The 21514-nt window shown below is 41.2% G+C and overlaps 2 protein-coding genes across 6 annotated transcripts in view; both read left to right on the top strand.

The window, feature by feature from the left end:
- The window catches only part of cdh24a (cadherin 24, type 2a), a 39526-nt gene extending 31091 nt beyond the window's left edge, over positions 1-8435 (top strand). Inside the window, exon 15 of the transcript XR_014597234.1 lies at positions 8377-8435. The gene's annotated coding sequence lies outside the window, so the exon portion shown is untranslated. The remainder of the gene's footprint in view (positions 1-8376) is intronic.
- On the top strand, positions 1010-20846 carry reps2 (RALBP1 associated Eps domain containing 2). Of its 5 annotated transcripts, none has more exons than XM_084010628.1 (17): positions 1010-1456; positions 7472-7595; positions 7949-8112; positions 9537-9645; positions 9790-9902; positions 9975-10116; positions 10485-10548; positions 11297-11457; positions 11849-11917; positions 12322-12373; positions 12452-12588; positions 12744-12805; positions 13375-13452; positions 16548-16634; positions 16711-16844; positions 17752-17857; positions 19876-20846. In XM_084010628.1, exons 1-17 carry the CDS (start codon positions 1277-1279, stop codon positions 19942-19944), a joined length of 1851 nt encoding a protein of 616 aa, XP_083866754.1. In that variant the 5' UTR covers positions 1010-1276; the 3' UTR covers positions 19945-20846. The 5 variants fall into 5 exon arrangements, with proteins under 5 accessions (XP_083866754.1, XP_083866753.1, XP_083866751.1 ...); XM_084010627.1 differs by having other exon boundaries at positions 17752-17899; XM_084010625.1 differs by having other exon boundaries at positions 9790-10116; positions 16548-16616; positions 17752-17899.
- The last annotated feature ends 668 nt before the right edge of the window (positions 20847-21514 follow it).

Below are 21514 nucleotides of genomic sequence, written 5' to 3'. Positions count from 1 at the left end.
TGGGCATATTCCCAGGCCCCCTCCAGGATCCTCGCGAGAGTAAAGAGCTGGTCCGTTGTTCCACGGCCAGGATATTGACTAAATATCTCAAAATAATGACTTAATATCTCAAAATAATTACTTAGTATCTCAAAATAATGACTTAATATATCAAAACTATTTTCTAAATATCTCAAAATAATTACATAACATCTCAAAATAATGACTTATTATCTGAAAATATTGATTTAATATCTCAAAGTATTGACTTAATATTTCAACGTATTGACATAATAGCTGGGCTGCACGGTGGTGTAGTGGGTAGCACTCTCGCCTCACAGCAAGAGGGTTCTGGGTTCGATTCCCGGGTTCCTTCTGTGTGGAGTTTGTATGTTCTCCCCGTGTAAGCATGGGTTCTCTCCGGGTTCTCCGGCTTCCTCCCACAGTCCAAAGACATGCAGGATGGGGATAGGTTGATTGGTGACTTTAAATTGCCCGTAGGTGTGAATGTGAGAGTGAATGGTTGTTTGTCTCTACATGTTGGCCCTGTGATAGACTGGCGTCCTGTCCAGGGTGTACCCTGCCTTCGCCCAATGACAGCTGGGATCGGCTCCAGCCCCCCCGTGACCCTGAATACAGGATAAGCGGTAGACAATGGATGGATGGATGGACTTAATAGCTAAAAAAAATAATAACTTAATATTTAAAAAATAATTACTTAGTATCTCAAAATAATTACTTAATATATCAAAAATATTTACTTAATATCTCAAAATAATGACTTAGTGGATAATGTCATTATTTTGGATACACTAAGTCAAATTTTTTTTTTTAATGTGTTTTTTTCTGACAGTGGTGCTTAATGGGCTTCCCTATTTACGGTATGCCTTTTTGATTGTGCGTAAAGAAAAGGGTTCTTTCTTTGTTGTGTGATGGTTAAAAAAAAAAAGCCTCCGCCTCTTCTTCCGGTGCACGGTCTCCCCCTGCAGTAACACGCCGGTACTGCTACAACCAGCCGGTAGGAGCGGAGGAGCCTTGAACCGAGCGGCTCAGTCGGTCTGGATCCCGCCCCGAAGCCGAAGCCGAATCCGCCGCCGCCGCCGCTGCTGCTGCTGCTGCTGCTGCTGCTGCCGCCAGAAACCCTGGAAACAGGAGCCGGTGTCCGGCGCAGCGCCATGCATCGACCCGTTTGCTTGTAGTTGTGTGTGTGTGTGTGTGTGTGTGTGTGTGTGTGTGTGTGTGTGTGTGTGTGTGTGTGTGTGTGTGTGTGTGTGTGTGTGTGTCCCTTCATGCGGGAATGGATCCGGAATCCGGCGCGGCGCCTGCGGGGAGCTTCATCTCCCTCAGCGAACAGGAGCAGCGGTATTTCTCCGGTCTGCACGGCCGCTGCCAGGCGGACCCTGCGGGGACGCTGTCCTCCGCCAAGGTGGCGGAGCTGCTGAAGGCGTCCCAGCTGCCCCCCGAAGCCCTGCGGCAGGTGAGTCCACGCGGCTCCGCGCTGCTGGTCTGCAGGATCCAGGGTTTCTGCTTTTACGCGTCTCCTCTGCAGCCTTCAGCCTCCTCATGCACAGATATAGACCCCGGTAGTTCCGGTATGAGGCTTTTATTTGTCTTCGAGGTTTAAACGTCCATACAGGTGAGAGAACAGCTGACAGCTTGTTTACCAGCAGAGAGGAAAGTTTCTGTTGTCATGGTCACCTGTCAGGGAGGGTCTTCAAACCTCATTTACCATCTTTAACTCATTTACAAATACAGTAGTAACCTTATTAATCCTGTGATGTTTGCCTATAAAATGTTGAAAAATGATTGTTAAAAAAAAAGAATTAACCAAATTTTGTCCAAAGTCTTGCAGAATTAAAGCTGGAACCAGAAAATATTTTCAAGAGTAGCTAGTGATTTCATTTTAAACATTAAACGTTTGGCTAATTGTTTTAGCTTGACGGAGCTAAAACGATTAGCGTTTTTTGGTTGTGCTTTTGTTCCAGGTTTTCCCGTCACGAAGAACATTAAAGCAAGAGTCCCTTTAAGTCTTCATCCACAACAGCGTTGGTCGACATTGATAGCTAAACAGAGAAAGATATAAACAACATAAAAACTACATAGAGTCCCTTTAACTCTGCATTAATTCCCATCATTGATTGTTTTTAAGATAACAAAACGTTTCTGAATCTTTCAAACTAAATGACCACGTGACGACAATAAAAATTTGCTAAGACTCAATGTTCACTGTGATGTAATGTGCTTTAAAAAGTTTGTTTATTGATTTTTAAATGTTTAAAAAAAAGAAAGGCTAAGTCCCGCCCCCCTATGGGACTTTTATTTTGGGAAAAAAAATATGTACGGTAGACAACGACAGGAGACAAGTGATGTTTTGAATGATGTGGATTTTGTCAATTTAAAACAATAATGTTGTATGTTGTGTTGCTCATGGTCAGGTTAGCTTGTCAGGTTAGCCTCTTCGCTCGTCTTGCTAGCTAGCTAGCTAACTTAGCTAGATACGTCACCAACACTGGCATTAGCTCGTCTTGCTAGCTAGCTGGCTAACTTAGCTACGTTCAATCAAAAATGTTACGTTATCTTAGCTGATGTGTTTTTATCCACCGACTCTTATTATCAGCATGAAGAGAAAAAAGAAGTGAGACCTGTTGTTAGCGTGAGAAGCATTAAATCCTGGTACCGAACATGTGTGTATTCATGGCACAATCCAGGATAATAAAAAAAGCAGCTTAAGGGAAAAATCAACAAATATGTAGAAGTAGACATGATTTAAGGTGCTAAAACAACCGGCAATAGGATTAAAACATAGATAGTTCTGCACCACCTCATAGATAGATTTCTACTTTTAAAGGACAGCAAACGGCTCCAGAACTGCCGAGTCAGCGTTTTTCCGCTGAGCCATCACAAGGACGTAAACATATTTTTTCCAGCTCAGATAAGAAACGCAGCAGGTCCAACAGGGTCCCGTGGGGGTCCAGCCTATTGTGTCTCTGCGTGGGTGTCAGGAAGTTTGGCATTGAGCTGTGCTTCCTTCCTGTCCGGGCCTGGACCGCTGCCATCACCACCAACGCCGCCACCACCGCCACACGGGGGTGAGCCCTCTGAGCTGCTGCAGGATGCCTGCAGGATCACTGCTGGTCCCAGATCTGCCTTCTGGGTCAGAATAAACGATGCTATGATTCCCCTCAGAGGAAGGATCTTTATGTCTGGCCTGTGTTCACAGCAGATAAGTAGAAAAAGAGCCATGACACTACTTCCTTTTCGCCGCCACCGCCGCATGTGTGTGAAGCTTCCACACATTTGTTACGCTGATGGCAATAATTCAGTTTCAATTGTACCATGAATTACGCATTTGATTGTTGGTCAATTTAAAAAATAAATTCACACATCAAAGTCTGTTTGAGGACACACCGTTCTGAAGATGCATCCTTCTGAAGACGCATCCTTCTGAGGCTGTATCCTTGAGGACACATCCTTAGCAATCTACACTCTTTTTGAAGACCATGAAGGTCGAACCGAAAAGCCCCCAAAATGAGACGGTCTGGTCTACAGAGGATTTCCCGTTTGTTTCACCTTTGTTGTTCCCGTCGCCTAGCAACCAGCTGCAGTTGACAAAAAAGAGCACAGATGAGGTAGCTAGCGTTATCTGAGTAAAATGAATCCCAAGATCATATTTCATCCTTTTTCATTTTATATTGGATTTGCTTCATGATATATTTCACGCTGAGAGAGTTTATTCTGATACGTTGTCAACAGCATTGATTGATTAAAACGTAAGGATCCATCGTGGAGCAACAGCCGTTCAGTTGTTTTCATGTTATATTAATTCTGTGTTATTGTTTCATAAGTCGTGATATCCAGTAATTCAACGTGGCCAACATCCAAACTGGATTTTCCTCATTCGCTTTGCAAACAGGACATGATTTATTAATATGCACACGGTGGCAGTACTCATGCTCAGATGTTTCTGGCAGTTTTCCATCTTCTTTAAATACCCCCCTCCCTGTCAGGCTGCGTTTGCCTGCCTGTCTCACCTGCCCGAGGCCTTCGCTGATGTTCCTGAAATAACTGCCGTCACCGCGAGTCCCTTACTGCTGACCTCAGGTGTCTGGCGGACACTTGCAGACCTGACCTCCGCTGTCTCCTCAGACTCCCACGGGCCAGTGTTTGTTTTGGGTCTCTGCTCCCTGGGAAAGCTGTTGAATGAACACAATGCAGGTCGGCCAGAAAGAATGAGTCATAAGGAGATATGAGCCACATGACTGCACCCACCCCTCGTTCTCCTGAGAGAAAGGGTCCTCATGGCACGGCTGTCCTTCATAGTTCAGAAGTGTTCTCTTAGAAAAACTGGACCTTGTATGTTTTTTAATTTTATTTATTTGACAACGGAAGGTATAAATAGGGATCCTTCTTTCTCTTCCTGGCTGATAAAAAGAGTCACTAGATAAAACACATAAGCTAAGATAACATTTACATTTAGGTAATTTAGCAGACGCTTTTGTCCAAAGCGACTTACAATAATTACATTTGTCAAAAGAAAGAAACAAAGAAACCACAACATATCATTGCTGATAAAGTAAGCGCTAAAAAATAGAAACACGTGTTAGGTCCTCGTCTGAGTAAAGTAGTAGCTGTTCAGCAAGTATACCTTAAGAACAACAGTGCTATGATCAAAGTGCTATAGGTAAGGGTTTTTTTCCGGGGGTGCGGGGTGTTGTTAGTGGGTCATGCACGTGATGGAACGTAGAAAATAAATGATAAGACAACAAACTGAAACTTTCTGGATTATATATCTTGTCTTTTAATTAATTTTAAGTCTCTTCATTGACTACCATACATATTTATTCTGGAACGGTCCCATTGCCTCTCTGACTTTCAATAACGGTCCCAAGGCAGGAATCGAACTTGGGACGCTGCTGTTATAAGTCATGCCATGTGCTGTAACGACTCAGCTACCAAGGAGCTCCAGGATCTTTAATGTTTTGAAGAAAGTTAAGCATTAAGTACAATCCGATGTTTGTTCTTGTTTCAGCTTTTTGGTAATTATGTCCATTCAGGTCTTGCTCACACAATTATCGTAGAAACAGTTTGGAGGATAAACTCTGATATAACTGAACAAAGAATAGTTCATCATCAAATTAGACAGAAAAGGTTCAGTTCAGACAGTTTCATTACAGTTTGAAGGTGATTGCAGGACAAGTCAACCCAGCCAACTGGCCTCTGAGGGTTTGAGGGCCCAGAGAGAAAATTCACTTACCTGCTTTCTTACTAAGATATAGATCTGAAGATCAATATCTCTCTCATATCCGTACAGTAAATATGATGCTACTAATAGCAGCCGGTTGGCTAAAGACGTTAAACATGTTTTCCGATCCTGTTTTTTTTTTCATTTTCAAGAGAGGACAGTGTCTGGTTTGGGGGACCTCAGTATTGTATTCTTTGCAGATGATTTAGTTGTGTTGGCACCATCAAACCGCGACCTTTGGCAGCACTGTGTTGGTTTGAGTGTGAAGCGGTCAGGATGAGAGTCCATACCTCCAAGTCTGAAACCATGGTCATCTGCCGGAAAATGGTGAATTGCGCCCTCTGGTTTGAGAGTCACTGCCCCAGTACCCGGGGTTGTTAATGAGTGAGGGTGAAATACAGCGCGAGATGGATCGGCAGTTTGGTGTGGCGTCAGCAGAGATGCCGGCCTTGTACCATACCGCTGTGGTGAGGAGGGAGTTGAGCCGTTCCGACTTTGGTTTGTGACCTTAAGTTCTGGATACAAGTGGCCGAAATTACCTTCCTTAGGAAACCTTAGAGATAGAGGGACCAGCTCAGACACCCAGAGGGAACTCTGAGTCAAGCCGAAAGGGGCCAACTCAGGTGGTTCAGGCATCTGGTGAGGATACTTCCTGTATACATCCCTTTAGAGGTTCACCTACAACTGGTAAGAGGCCCCAGGGTGGACCCAGAACACACTGGAGGATTTATATCTCTACTCTGGCCTGGGAACGCCTCTGGGTCCTTGAGGAAGCATTAAAACATCCATGAAAAAGACGAACTACCGTCATCCACAGTTGTTGTTTCACACTGACACAGTTAATAGACTTTTTTCAAGAACCTTGTTTTTCAAAGCAAATATTTCCTTCAGTTGTATTCATGGGAATTTCTCCATGATTGTGCGACATAATCCTAATCTCCTTTGCTCCCCCAAGGCTGCCATTGTACGTCTGATCAGGAGTCCCGGTTCAATGGAACCCACCGTGCTGCTGATCCTAATACACCGTTTCTTTTCTAGCTTTGTTTTACACAAACATATTATCTTGACCTCCGTGTAAAATAATCACATGCTGAAGTTTACTCTTGTGCTTGTTGGATTGTACGGAAGCCCTGAGAGACGAGTAAGGGAAGAAAATCTTGTAATCAATTTTCTCTCAATTTCTCTCTGTTACTTTTTTTACAATCACAATTAAAACGTGCCAGATCAGCGGCGGCTGGGGGACCACTCATAATAAATATCGAGGTACATTTTTTTGTAATACATATATATTTTAAGATGATTTCCCGTAATTTTAGTTCCTTCTGGAACAGCAATTATGCCATGTTTATTTCTATATATATTTATTGTGAAAGGTATGAAGAAAAGGAGCATCATACGCTGCCGTCAATGTGGAGGCAATAAGTGTTTATTACTAAATTAATAAATAAATGCTGCAGCCAATTGTGTTGTGATGCTCACATTAAACATATAGTTTAATGGGTTTGTCTTAATCACGCTGCTCTGGTCCTTTTCCATCAGAGCAAAGCATTATGGTCTATAATGTTCGGTTGAGCATTACTTTTCAAGATGAATTGTTGGATACGTTGAGTCCACCATGTGGGTTATAACAATACATTCAGACAACGCTAAAATGTGGAGAACTCATGATAAAGCAGAGATCTTCAACCTGGGGGTTCGGGACCCCTAGGGGATCTGCAGAGTTTCTGCAGGGGGTCCCCAAAATGATTTGATCCCAAACTTTTTTTCTTCCAAAAATTTAAATATGTCCAAAAATACACCTTAACACGAATACAGCTGATATTAGGCAAACAAATCTTCCTGTTTGTTTAATTTTATGTTGATAAATTGTGATGCAGAAATTCCAAAATAGAATTAAGATATGAATCTGTCAACAATTATTGTTTTAATGGCTTAGCATTGTATACATACACCATTACAAAGTACTGTTATACATGGTACTATAGGCTGCAGTACACATTATTATTGGCCCGGTTTCATAAAGAACACACTTTTATATGATATGAAATAGGGGGTCCCTCCACCGGGTCTGTATCAGCCTTGGGGGGTCTGAAAACCTGAAAAGAGTTGTGAGTGATTGGGCCTCCATGTCTTTCTCACTTGCGTAGCTTCGGGCTTCCGAAGAAAGGAGGAACACGTAGTTGACAGTATCAAAACGAGGTTTAGTATATATTTAAGTCTTGTCCATGGCTGCACTTTTGTCTCTTTCAGGTGACCGAGTTGTGTGGCGCCAAGCGTCTGGGCTACTTCGGGACGCCCCAGTTCTTCGTGGCCCTGAAGCTGGTCGCCGCCGCCCAGTCCGGCCTGCCGGTCCACCTGGAGAGTCTGTCGGCCAGTAAGTCTGCTGCTCAGGGTGGGTGGGGGGGGGGTGTCTTACCGGGGATCAGGAGATTATCTCGACGTGGCAGGATTTGGTCTAATCTGGATGAAAGGGGAGTCGCGTGGAAAGGGCTAAGTGGGTTTGCCCTTATTACGAGAGCGTCAGTCACACCGAGAGGAAATCTGTTTTCTACACGATGGCTTCATGGATTATTACAAAAAAAGAAGTGTTTCAGTCATAGCTCATCCTGATCAACTTCTTCAGTCAAAGGTCATCGAACAGGAAGCTCACGAGACATGTTTGACCTTTGAACTCGTTCCCAAAGAAAGAAAGCATGAATGAAAGCGACGCCTCGTGTCTCCCCCCAGATCTACCTCTGCCCAGATTCGTCGGGCTGAAGAATGAACCCGAGCTGCCGCACACGGTCGCCCCCCCAAGCATCGAGGGTCAGGGAGGGACTGCTGGCTCCGCCCCCTGGACCTCGGCAGACAGGATCACCTGCAGACACCTGGAGGCCAATGCAGACAAGAAGGTGAGCTCGGGAAGAAACTCCTGATCTAAATAGTTCTTTTAGAGTTTGGATTAAAGCACAAAGTCAATGTCTCACATTAGTCCAGAGACCAGACCAGACTAAGTGGAGAAACCAGAGACTGTCTGTGGTCCAAACAACAAGGTCTCTGCTGTATCTTTGTCTAGATTACCTTATTTGGAGTGTTGAAGGAGCAGCTACAATGTTAGCATAGCCTAGCACCCATCAACCAGACTCCATTCAGAAAAAACAAGAATTTAAAAGTAGTTATCCTGTGGTCTTGCAGACAGACCTAACAAAGCATGGCTTCACACTTTTTACAGATTGCCATCATTATAGAGTTATTTCAGCATCCTTTTAATCTGGTTATTGATGTTAAATCACAGCTGAATAGTTTATTCTTGGTTCCTCCAGCTGGAGCGTCGAGTACAAATTAACACAGGTCATCCAGCAGTCAAACTTAGTAATAGAGAAGAAGATTGGGTTTGTTTGGTGTGAACACGTTATGAAGGAGTGGTTGAGCGGAGGGAACTTGAACAAGTCGAGCAGCTCTCTGAGCGGAGACATTCCTGTCAGCTGTAATCAGCGGAGCAGAAAGGCCTCGTTGTTGAGAGATTAGAGGAGAAGGACGAACCTCCTTCAAGGCTCCACATCGACCACAAATATGCAGACACAACAGATGCCAGCAGGAAACTTCCCCGTCCATTCGCGACGTGAAGACGATTTGTTTGTATTGCAAGTTTCCTGAAATGTTCTGTTTTAATGTGATAATTATGTCACGTTTGGTGAATTTAAGAGAAATCTACAGAAATAAACAAAGAATTAGTAGAAGTAAAACAAATTCTGACAGAAGACGTTTAATGGAAGACAAAACTTATTTTTCAATGGTATAAATTTGTATTCTCAGTTGAAATGCTGCATCGTACTTAAAAGGATCCGTCAGCAGTTTTTTTAAGTCTTCACTCCTGCAAATGTTTTGACTTTTATCTAGGGCAAGAGATCTTCAACATGTGGTCTGGGACCCCTAGGGGGTCCGCGGAGTTACTGCAGTGGGTCCCCCGAAATTATTTGATCCCAAACTTTTTTCTTCCAAAAATGTATTAAATATGTATAAATATATATAACTTATATTATGCAAATATAAATCTTCCTGTTTGTTTAATAATATGAAGAGAAATTGTGATGTAGAAATGTCAAAATAGAATTAAAATATGAATCTGTCAACAATTATTATTTTAATGGCTTAGCATTGTATACTTTCAGTATTTTTATGGTTATCGGTAATTTTTTAAACCGATATGCCGATAAAATAATTTCCTTTAAAAATGCATAACTTTGGTTCTGATGCAGTAAAATCCCTTTAAGACCATCACAACTAATGTTTTTTACGAGTATATTATTTAAAGCTGTCATTTTGTTCCCTGAAGGATACGCGGTCGCCGCCGCGGTCACCGTGCTGCTCGCCACCTCACTCGCCACTCACATACCGCGGCCGCCCGTACGCCAAGCAGAGGAAAGGGGCAGACGCACAAAACGGTGAGACTACTTCCTGTCCCGCAGACGTCAAAGGCCAATCATCAACGAGCAAAAACTGACAAGTCATCACAAATAAATTCTCTGGATCTCTGGTTCCTGTCTCTAATCTCTGTGGCGGTCTGGTTTTCCTCCCTTATCCTGCAGCCTATGAGAGCAAATATCCATCGTGGTCCATGGTCCAGCCGGACCAGCACGGTTCACCCGGTAACTACCGGACCAAAGCCGCCGCTGCCATGGAGCATCCGGCCTTGGCTCGGGTAAACCTGGACCTTTACTGTCATAGAAACTTCGTAATCCTGTATGTTCTGATTTCCTGTGTTTGTTCCCAGACCTCCTCAGCAGAGAGGCTGGACCAGCAGGGTCCGGTGGACTACGCTGACGAGGACCCCTGGAGGATCACAGAGGAACAGCTGGAGTATTACACAAACCAGTTCAAGAGCCTGCAGCCTGACCTGGAGGCTCTAATCCTCGGTTTGGACCCGCCCACGATACAATGTTATGACGATACTTACGTCACGATACAATATCATCACAATACTTACGTCACAATACAATATAATCACGATACTTACTTCACAATACAATAACATCACGATACTTACGTCACGATACAATACGATACGATACTTACATCACAATACAATAACATCACGATACTTACGTCACAATACAATAACACCACGATACTTACGTCACGATACAATACAATCACGACACTTACGTCACAATACAATATTATCCGATATCATCACGATACATACGCCAAAATAGCATAACAACTTTAACTAACTTGTATTCACGATGTTAGTAGTTTATATAATAAACTGACTCTTTTCTAGGAACCATCGCCAAGAACTTCTTCACCAAATCAAAGTTGCCGATTCCAGAACTCTCCCACATTTGGTAAGTGCTGAGTCATGCTGTCGTCCGTCTGTCTTCTTCTGTTCTGGGGTCAGTTTTTATCATCTTCAGTCAAACCACCTGTCTGTATCAGCATGAAACTTCCTCAGTTGATTACTGACATTAAGACGATTATTTTTTTACATTTTTAACAAGTTCCCTGAAATGTTTGAACATGAAAACAGGGTTTTCTCTAACGGTAACTTTTGGTCAATTTAGGAGAAATCTACAGACGCAGAATAAGTAGTAAAATAAATAATAATTCTTTCCACCAGTCTGAAAGAAGACGGGTTATGATATAGATAAAGATATAGATAAATGGAGCAAAACCACAAAATTAACCAAGGAATAAAAAACATGAGTATGTGCTATATAAAACCATCTAGAGGCTAAAAAGGTGGTGACACTTTATTTCACTGATTAATTTTATATTTATTTATTTAAAGGTTTCTAGAAGGCAACGCGTGATTTAGCAAAAAATATACCGAAAAAATTTAATCGTTCTTTTCTAATTAACAATAATTGATAAATTAGCAATTAATTGCTTCCTTAACTAGAACCACTTGAACATGGCAGTATTATTAAACAAATATTTAACACCCTTTTACACAGAAATTCCTGTTTTTCCTCAAATTAAAACCAAACCAAATTGTCTATAAATTATTAGGAAATGATTCGGATGAAATATAAACCATCACAAAAATCATTTCTGACATTACTCCTCCTCATTCGTGACAATGTCATCTTTCAGGGAGTTGAGCGACGTGGACCGAGACGGTGCTCTCACCTTCCCGGAGTTCTGCACAGCGTTCCACTTGATCGTGGCGCGTAAGAATGGCTACGTTCTCCCAGAATGCCTTCCTCCGAGGCTGAGGCCCGGGTTCGCCCTGCCGGAGGAAACCGGTAAAACAGGTAAAAGGTTGTGTTTTTAAAACGCCAGTGGTGAAGTATTTTGTTTTATAAAAAAAAAATTTTTAATTTGGATTCGGAAATTAAAAAAAATAAAGAGCATGCATTTAAAATGCATTTCATACATTGTATATAGTAATGTGAAAGTTAAACCTGTTATGTAGGGATTTTTTTATAGAAAATTAATTTTCTATGAGGTTTTCTGGTCTAAACTGGTTGAAAACATAATTATTTGTTTTTACTCCTCATATTTTTTATATATTTAATTTTCAAATATATTTTTCTGTGTACGGCCATACAATCAACAGAAACACCATTCAAACCCTAATTTAGGCAATTATTTCAGAAATATTGAGTATATCCTAACATGTCTTCATCACTACTGTGTCTGCAGACGTGAAGAAGGAAACGATGACTCAGCAGAAACGGACTCTCCGACTAGGAGCTTTCACCGAGAGGCCAGGTGACGTTTGTGACCTTAAGACCACAGAAATCCTTGTTTATATCAACGTAGCAGGAACGCTGGAGTGCTGGACATTTTTATTAGGAACGTTTAGAAGCGTATAGAGAGACAAACGTGGGTCCAAAGGAATATTTCACGTCACCTTTATCCCACCAAAATAAAAGTGATTCACGATATTATCATTAAAATATGATTAAACATCCTTTAAGTTGAACTAAAACAGACCGGATTCACTTCACCTCAGATTTTTTTTTAAGAAACAAGTATTTGTATTGCATCACAAATTAACTATAATATACTATAATAATAAACTATTCTAAACACGTTTAATTGCATATCTGTGGTTCCACGTGGAAGTTGCTGCTTCTCCTTTAACAAGTGTGTTTGTTCGTGTCCCATCGCAGAGCCACTGCCTCAGGACCTGGACCCAAACATGAGGACCAAAACCAGACCGAGGTGAGATCCCCCACATTGAATCAGTGGATTGGTCTGAAGTCCCTCTTTTTAAACCCCCAGGTCTCACGTCTCATCCAGGTCTTACTCCAGCACCTCTGTGGAGGACGCCATGAAGAAGGCGGAGGAGCCTCCGACCCCCCCACCCCGACCCCAGAAGACCCACTCCCGAGCCTCGTCGCTGGACCTCAACAAGCTCTTCCAGCAGGGCGCTCCAGGTACGACGCAGCAGGTGTCAGTTTCACTTCTCCTTTCTCACCCGAGGACAAAGAGGAAGTGGAGCTTGATGGGTTTTTATTTTTCAGGCTAACAGGTGAGGCTGGAGGTCGCTCTGGTTTTTATTTGACTCTGACATATTTTCTCTGGACTTTAGGACTAAAAAGTGGATGGTTGCCGCCTCCTCCAGCTCTCCCTCCTCGACCGACTACAGCACAGGTCTGATCCCGTCCTCCAAGACTTTTCTTGTTGCCCTGAACTCATGGTTTCATTGGGTAAAACAAAAAAAATGCACCAACAACTTTGTTTGTTCATTATTTTTAACTGTTGTTCACCGGCCTCAATTCTTCAACAGAAAAAAGTCAAATACTGGCATATTGTCAATTTAAACAAAAGAAAAAAGATAACAGATAAATACCAGAAATGTCTTTAATTTAAATTCAATTCAAATATTTCTGATTGTGTAATCCTCCTGTTGATGATGTCCCTTACACAAACTTCTGTATCGTCTACGATGGATGGATAGGTGGATGGATAGATAGACAGATAGATAGATAGATAGATAGATAGATAGATAGATAGATAGATAGATAGATAGATAGATAGATAGATAGATAGATAGATAGATAGATAGATAGATAGATAGATAGATAGATCCTCCTCCAGACTTTCTGTTCTGTAGAGTGAAAACAAACAGCTGTTTGGGTCACATGACGAACCGAGGGTCCTGCACCGTTGCACACGACCAACCGACCGACCGATGAAATGAAGCTTCTCTCTCTCTTTAGGTTCCTCATTTCATCAACGTCTCAGAGAAGAAAGTGCAGCAGCCCAACTTTGCTGACTTCAGCCACTTCAGGGAAGAGGTGAGCGTCTGACTTTTCTTTGTTGAGTCCTATCGGTTTTGGGTTTTAAAATGTAGCAGATTGTCTCAGTGGAAGGAAAAAAATAAATGTATTTAAATTTCTCATAAAATAATCCTGTGTAAAATATTCCTGATTATATATTTTTAATATGTGAACATATTATATATATATATATATATATATATGGTTGGTTATGTACGGAATGGTTTTATTCCAGCTGATTGTTGTGATAAATTGCTCTGGCTCATTGTAGCATCATAAACTAAATCAAAAACCATCAAACAAACAAACACAAATTCCCCAAATTAAACCGGCCTTCACATAAAGTTCACATCAGTGGAAGAATAAACACATTTATCAAAGCAAACAAAATAACCACAAACATGCAACGGTTGAAGACCTGCTGTCTAATTTAAAATCATTTTACATGAGAGCTTCCTGAGATGTGATGCTGTGCAACACCAGAGAGGACCACTAGGTGGTGCCATACGACTTAAATTATAGAAGTGATCGCTGCAGCAACTTGAACCACTGAGAAAGCAAAGCTGTTGAGAGTTAATTTGGTTGATAAAGAGATATTACTGAAAAATATACTCAAGATGGAAATTAGATCACATTAATAAAACTAAAAATAATAATCATTAAAAAGACAAACATTCTTTAAATATATTTAATTTACTTATACAAGAAAATAGTTACTTAATTAATAAAGAGATATTACTGAAATATATACCGAAGATGGAAATTAGAGAAAATTAATTAAAAAAAATACACATTTTAAAAAATAAACATAACTACAAATAAAGACAGACATTCTTCAAATATATTTAATTCATTTACACAAGAAAAAAAATAAAGGTTAAAAAATCCTTTAAGAGTTTTGTTAAAGTTAGTTTTGCTTAATAAAGAGATAGTACTGAAAGATATACAGTCCTTTTTTAATTAAATAAATACAATATAATTATTATGAAAAACAATAATTTAACTACAAATAAAGACCAACATCCTTCAAATATATTTAATTTAATTATATTTAAAAAAAAATGAAGGTAAAAATACTTTTCAATGCAAAAACCTATAAAATTGTGGCTTTGAACTTTGCATCACTTCATTTCACTTCACATCTCTTCTTCTCTGCTTCTCTTAAAACACGTCACATCTCTCACCTTCATTTTTCTAAGCTTCACTTTTTCCGAACCACAACTTTGCCAGCAACCACAGCGGGGTGGTGAGACAGGCAGCCAGCAACGACGCCACTCCAGTGAATGCATCATATTTACCCTCGTTGAAGAGCTGATTACAAGTTATGTGTCATAGTGTTGATTCTATGTCACCTGGTCTCGATGGGCTTCCTGGTTGTAAAACCAGTAGAATGAGGCCTCTTAAAGCGACAGTGACGGTGTTCCTGCAGGATGACGGATGTGACCACACATGCTGCCAATGGAGCTCCTGTGGTTTACGAGTGCTGGCACAGCTTCCCCCCGCTACCTTTCTAAACGTTTCCATGCCGCGGTTGTGTTTCACATGCAGCGGTGTGGAGAATCTCAGCCTCCTTTCCGTCGGTTGCAATGCTCAGCAAAAAAAAAACAGAGATTTTTTTTTCAGTTTTTTTTTCAGCATTAGCCTGTTTAAACCATCAGGAAGGCTGAGGCATGTCAGCTGCCGCCGCAACGGAGAGAAATTTGCGGATCATATTCTCTGAATCCAACATTAGAAGATGGGAAATGATACGGTGCAGAAAAAGTAGAGAAGGTGCTGCCGAGTAAGAGAAGAACTAAAGCACATTTTTTTTCCCCAAAAAAGTTTATATGTGTAATAAGTAGCATTTGAATATTATTCATAGTATTTATATTAATGCGAATCGCTAGCCAACACACATCCCAGCCTTGCATGAAAATCACCAAGAGTTTAAATACTCTCTATCATAACAATAGCCAGCACACTAGTCATTAGCATTAGCACTAGCGTTTAGCATTAGAGATAGCAATTAGCTTATGCCAATTGAAAGTGTAGCAGCTATCAGTTATGATATGATTTTTTTGCGTAAAGTATTTCAATATGTATGAGTATGTAGCATTAGTGTTGAGCATTAGTGCCTTCAGCTTTCTTAGAGAGTAACTTAAACTTCCCAAGCCACGTTTTTTCATCTGAACATTTAAAGTATGTGTGGATTTACTTTTGTTGTTACTGGATTCAGATGCTATTCTTGAAATGTTAGCAGTAAAGTATTTGAATATTTATGCTACTTGCTAATCGCTAGCTCACGCAGACCTCAGCCTTGCATGTAAACTAAAATTCATAAAAGTTCATAATAATATGGAGTTTAAACTCCATATTGACACTATAACAGATCTTGACAGCACTTACCTAACCTAAACATCACAATAGCCGGCATGCTAGCGATTAGCATTAGCTATTAGCATTAGCGATTAGCACTCATGATTAGCTATAAGCTAATTGAAATTGCGAATGAAATTGCCATTGCGAATGGTAAAGAAAAGTCCAGCTACATGTAATGTAGACCTAGTCTGGTAATTCATGTGGGACTTTTAATGTTCTGTAACTACGTGAAATCGGCAAAGAATAAGCCAACTAGCCAGTGAATTAGCTAGCTAAATGGCAAGTTAGTTAGCTAGTTAGCCCCTAAATGAATAAAAACTCTGGGGTTTTGTTCCTCATACAACTACTCTTTCTCTGAGCTAAAATACAGAGCTCGTCCTTCGTGTTCGGAGCCTGTTAACAGTGTGAAGCTGAATGGAAGCAGGTGGAGATGCTTCATATTTATGTCTGGAGGAGAATAACGGCCAAACTGCAGCAAGGAGACGCAATAAAAGCACGTTTATCCATCATCCTGAGGTGGCAGGAAGCCGCGGCGGGAGAGCATTAGATCGTGGACCCTGCAGGGGCCCAGGCTGATTTATCCTGGGGGGTCATGGCCCACACATTTCATCCTGCCATTAGCCATCCCCCCTCGTATTATTTTACCCCATGTGACGTCAATGCCAGAAATATATATACCGGTAGTTGATATTGAAGCTTATTGCAGATCCTTTCATATAGTTTTAATTTGACTCATTTGCTTTTGTGTGTTGCAGGAGGAGAGTATGAAACCTGAGGAGGAACCGGGTCCACGCACTAATTTCGGACCGAGTAATGAAGACCCGGTAAACACTTCGAAACAGGTCAGCAACTGCTGACTTAAGGCCTTTAATCCTTTGAAAAGCCACACTAGCTTTATTTTCTGAAACTTTTCCTCAGGGAGCGATCGGAGTGTCTCACAGTCAGGTGCCGCAGAAGCCGGTCCGCAGGAAGTACCACCCAGAGAGCCAGAACCCTGAGGCCACGCCTCCACCCGCCATGCCATATTCTACGCCGACCAAAGCGGCCCCAAAGTCAGTTAAACCACCAGACCAGTAGATTTTAACGTTCATGTTTTATGTTACTTGAAGGCCACTGTAGTTCTCTACAACAGAGGTCTTCAACGTGTTCAGGCCAAGGACCCCCAAGGCTGATGACCTGGTGGAGGGACCCCTTATTACATATCATATAAAGCTGTGTTGCTTATTAAACCGGGCCAATAATAATGTGTCGTGCAGCCAATAGTGCCATGTACAACAGTACTGTGTAATGACGTATGCTAAGCCATTAAAATAATAATTTTAAAAATAAATCAAATCTATTTTGGATTTTCTATATCACAATTTCTCAACATAAAATTAAACAACCAGGAAGATTTTATATTTGCTTAATATAGGTTGTATTCATGCAGGGCCGGCCCGAGGCATAAGTGAACTAAGCGGCTGCTTGGGGCCACCAGGAACAGCAATTAATAGTGTTACTTTACAGTGTGACATTTGTGTTAATATTTTGTCAAGCACAGATCACTCCGCGGGGGAGGGAGGGGGGCCTCAAATCAAATTCTGCTTAGGGTCCCCAAAAGGCTTCGCCTGCCCTGTATTCATGTTAAGTTGTGCTTTTGGACATATTTTAATTTTGGGAAAATTTTGGGATCAAATAATTTCGGGGACCCCCTGCAGTAACTCTGCAGAACCCCCTAGGGGTCCCGGACCCCCTGTTGAAGATCTCTGCTCTACACTGACTAAAGTAGTGGTTGTTATGGTAACAACTGTTTGTTCACTTTAACGTCATTGTTTAGACCCAAATAACACAGAGAGATATTATTATTATTCTTAAATTGTGCTGAGCTACATTATTCTACTTCTGTCCATCTATAAACAATGTGTTTCAAACTCTCTCTCTCTCTCTCTCTCTCTATCTCTCTATCTCTCTCTCTCTCAGGCTGCCGTCCAAGCAGAAGAGGGCGATCCAGACGGCGATCCGTAAAAACAAGGAATCCAACGCTGTGCTGACGCGCCTCAACAGCGAGCTCCAGCAGCAGCTCAAGGTCAGCCCTTCCTCCCGCCTCTCCGCAGACGCGACCACGCCGGTATGTGCACCGCGCTCCGCCGACGGGTGTGGACCACGCTAATGTGGCTTTCTCACATTCCCTGGGAAAACCAGCTCCACTGCTCGCGGGCATGCTTCCAGATAAAAAAAAAAGGAGCAGGACTTTTACACACTGGAGCACGAGAGCGTTTTTTAACATTTTTTTTTTTATCGTGTGTCAGATGTTGAATTCTAGGCGTTTCTCGAAGGGAGAGCGACAACAGATGCACCGCCGGTTGAACGTCTCCCGGCTCAACTGTCCTGATCACTTTACCCATAATTCATAGCTGAACGAATGGCTGTTTGCGTTGGCGATCACATTTTGGAACACATGCTGCATGCCGGTCATTCTCCACGCCGGTGATCCGGCAGTGAAACGCATCGCACGTCTTTTATACACAACTAAGACTTTCATCTTTAGTTTAGTGTCACATATAAAGAAGCAAAATGCCAGAATATAAATAGGTTGCATCTAAGAACTGATATAAAAAGCTGCTTCAATACAGATATAGATTAAAAATAAAGTTTGCATTAGCTGAGTGCTATTTCATGGCAGCATTGGTCTTCCGTAGGTAAACGAGTGATCAGTGATTGGCTCTCATTCTGCTGGATCATTTAAAGCATCCAAGGAATTCTGCAGAGAAAGGCACATGTGTCTTTATATAGACTCCAGCCTGGTTGGAATACCAAGCAGCCATGTTGGCATTCACAACTGTCTTCTTTAAAATAGAGTCTGGGGAGACGTCCGGCTACGACGTGTGATAGGCTGCACCGCATCAAGAGCTTTAGTTTAATTCATAAATAGATAGATAGATAGACAGACAGACAGACAGACAGACAGACGGACGGACTTTATTGATCCCAAGCTAGGAAATTTAAGTGTAGCAGCAGCATTACACACAGTAACAACACAGTAAGAATAAAAAGATAAAGAACACAATAAGTAAAGAAACAACATATAACAAGAGCAATATAAAAAATGTATGAAGAGATAAAAAAAATACAATTAACAGTACACATGTAGCAATTCCCATAAATAAACAAATAAACCATAAAATAAATGTTACATGTCTGAAAAGGAGTAGGAGATAGTTTTTTACTAGTCTAGTCCGACAACTAAATCATATTTATCAAATATGAATATATGAAAATATATAATTACATTTTTAAATTTAAACACATAATTGACTTTGAGGAGAAAAAAAAAAGATTTTTATTACACTTTAACGTTTAAATAAACAGAACGCTGCTTTCACTTCAGTGTTTTGCACTGTTTGGCACTGTTTTACACTTATTTGCATCACATGAAGAAGAATGGGAGTAAAACAGACGTTCCAATCATGTGTACCGTTGCCATAGCGAGGCTACCACTTCTATGTAGTAAGTAAAGTCGTAAAGTTTACGAAGCATAAAGAGACCGATTTTAAATGATGCGCAGGCTCTCATCACAATATTGTCTAGATCATTATTTGATCTAGACAATCATATATATATAAGTGCAACATTAAAGCAGCAGAATTGACAAGCTAGCTAGCTAACTAGCAGACAGCCGGCTAGTTAACTAGCTTGCTAATTACAATATTATTTACTCGTTAACGGAAAATGACCCGAGCATGTTTTTAGATGCACATAAAAGTGAAAATAAATTCTCATCTTATCAGCGCACGTTAATGTCACACTCCGGGAAAGCCATTTAAATTGAGCAATAGGCCGGCTTTACTACCTTATCTCTTCCACATTTACTGGAAGCAAAGGATAAATACGATTCTACCTAAATGTTTTACTCACAATACTGAGCCTCTACTCTGACTGCAACCCCGGCAAGGGTATGCCAAAAACACCCGGAGAGCCCCTAGTGGTTGGCTGCTGATTTAGCTGGATTTGAGTCCCGTAACATTATTTCTTCAGAAGCATTTTCGGTTTCCCGGTTGAGCAAGCCGTTGTCAAAGCCACTGTCTTTTCTCTGATTGGCTGCAGGTGGTCCACCAGGAGAGGGTCACTTTGGAGGTGCAGCTGGATCTCCTGCGACCTCTGGCCTCCACGTGACTGAGCCCGAAGTCGGAAGGTCGGAGTCACCGAATCCACCGGTTGTTGTCTCTGGAAAAACATGAATGTCGAAGCTGAGAAGGAGGAAGTCCATCGTCATTACTACAGGGTAAACGTAGACAGGTTGACGACGGCGACAAATGTCACTGTGTTTCTTTTAATCATGATTTGAAGGATTAAACCATGAGTTGTTGTTTTATAAATCACTATATGATAGGAGCATGTGACATATCCTGTTATTCATCGTGACTTTGTAACTGATTTTGATTTACTGTCCCATGAATCTTAACTGTCCTACAATGTAACTGTTTAACACCAGTCACATGTTCTGCGTTAATGACAGTGTGTTACTTTCTCAATCTGATTTTTTAAATTGTTTTATTTTTTTTGCACTCACGCTGCTTTCACGCCAAGCGCGAATCAAATTTTTGCCTCGCGTAACGAGTAGGCCCCAGACCAGGTTTCCTCAACGTAGACCTCAGACCAGGTTTCCTCCATTACGGCTGAAATCACCACTATTGCTGCTTTGCACATAGTCTCAGATCCACCAGGGCACCAGACACCGTCCTGTCTGGGTTCATGACATCATCATGACATCATCCAGAGGTGCTTGGTGAATCTAGCAGCCCCACATGGGCTGGTTTACCACAGCTGGAGGAACCCAGAATAAAGTATTTATCTGTGATTTTATATCAATAACCAGATGAAAAGGATGCTGAAATAACTCCATAATGATGGTGATCAGTAAAAAGTATGAAGTTGGATTGATGGGTGCTAGGCTATGCTAACATTGTAGACACCTTGTTGTTTGGACCTCATCTTACTCTTTGCATCGACTTTCCATGGAGTCGGACGGCTCAAAAAATTTGCTTTACGTCTGGTGTGAACGCAGTGTTCAATTTTTTTTTTTTGATTTTTAAGGCAAATTTGCAAGATTCTACTTAAGAATAAGAAATTAATTTGGTGTAATTAGGCCCCAGATCTGATTGTGTGATGTCACACTGTAGCAATGACACACAAGGCCACCGACGAATGTTGACACTGGATTTGTATGAGATATGGACGTTTTACTTGAAGATTTTGCTCCATCTGTAATCATTTAATTTCATTGTATGAAGAGATAATTCTGCACTGCGAGTTTGGGAAAAGAAAAATATTCAACGGCATAAAAATCAGCCCAGAAAAGACAAAAAAAAGTAAGTAAAAGTACAGCGCTGATGTTTTTTGCTAGATAGATTTCAAAACGTCTTAATGTCCGATGTGGTTTTGATCTCATCTATGCAAAGATGTGGAGCGGCTTCAGCTCGCTTTAGACCCTTTACCATCAGGAGGGATAAAGAACAAGAAGAAGAAACACTGAAATAAGTTGATGGCCTGCTTGAGACTGCATGTTTGCTTCGGACTGTAAACTCAACTTAAATCATGCACAACTACTGAACTCAAACAATAAAGTCATCTATTTTTATTGATTATCATTATTTTTGTGTTGTGCACATTGTAGGAGACAAAGTTAGTTCAAGGTCAACTTTTCAGCTAAGTGTTAAAGTCATCTTAGTAGCTAACTAGCATA

This window comes from Eutrigla gurnardus (assembly GCF_963514095.1).
Source record: "Eutrigla gurnardus genome assembly, chromosome: 6".
NCBI lineage: Eukaryota > Metazoa > Chordata > Actinopteri > Perciformes > Triglidae > Eutrigla > Eutrigla gurnardus.
This window is presented reverse-complemented; position numbering and strand designations above follow the sequence as displayed.

What these genes read in the sequence shown, in the direction of transcription:
- reps2 (XM_084010624.1), top strand. Translation starts at nt 1,277, where the DNA reads ATGGATCCGGAATCCGGCGCGGCGCCTGCGGGGAGCTTCATCTCCCTC. An exon ending in AGGGGCAGACGCACAAAACG is followed by an intron (nt 9,646 to 9,789) that starts GTGAGACTACTT and finishes CTTATCCTGCAG; the next exon opens with CCTATGAGAGCAAATATCCA. An exon ending in CCAGAACTCTCCCACATTTG is followed by an intron (nt 10,549 to 11,296) that starts GTAAGTGCTGAG and finishes GTCATCTTTCAG; the next exon opens with GGAGTTGAGCGACGTGGACC.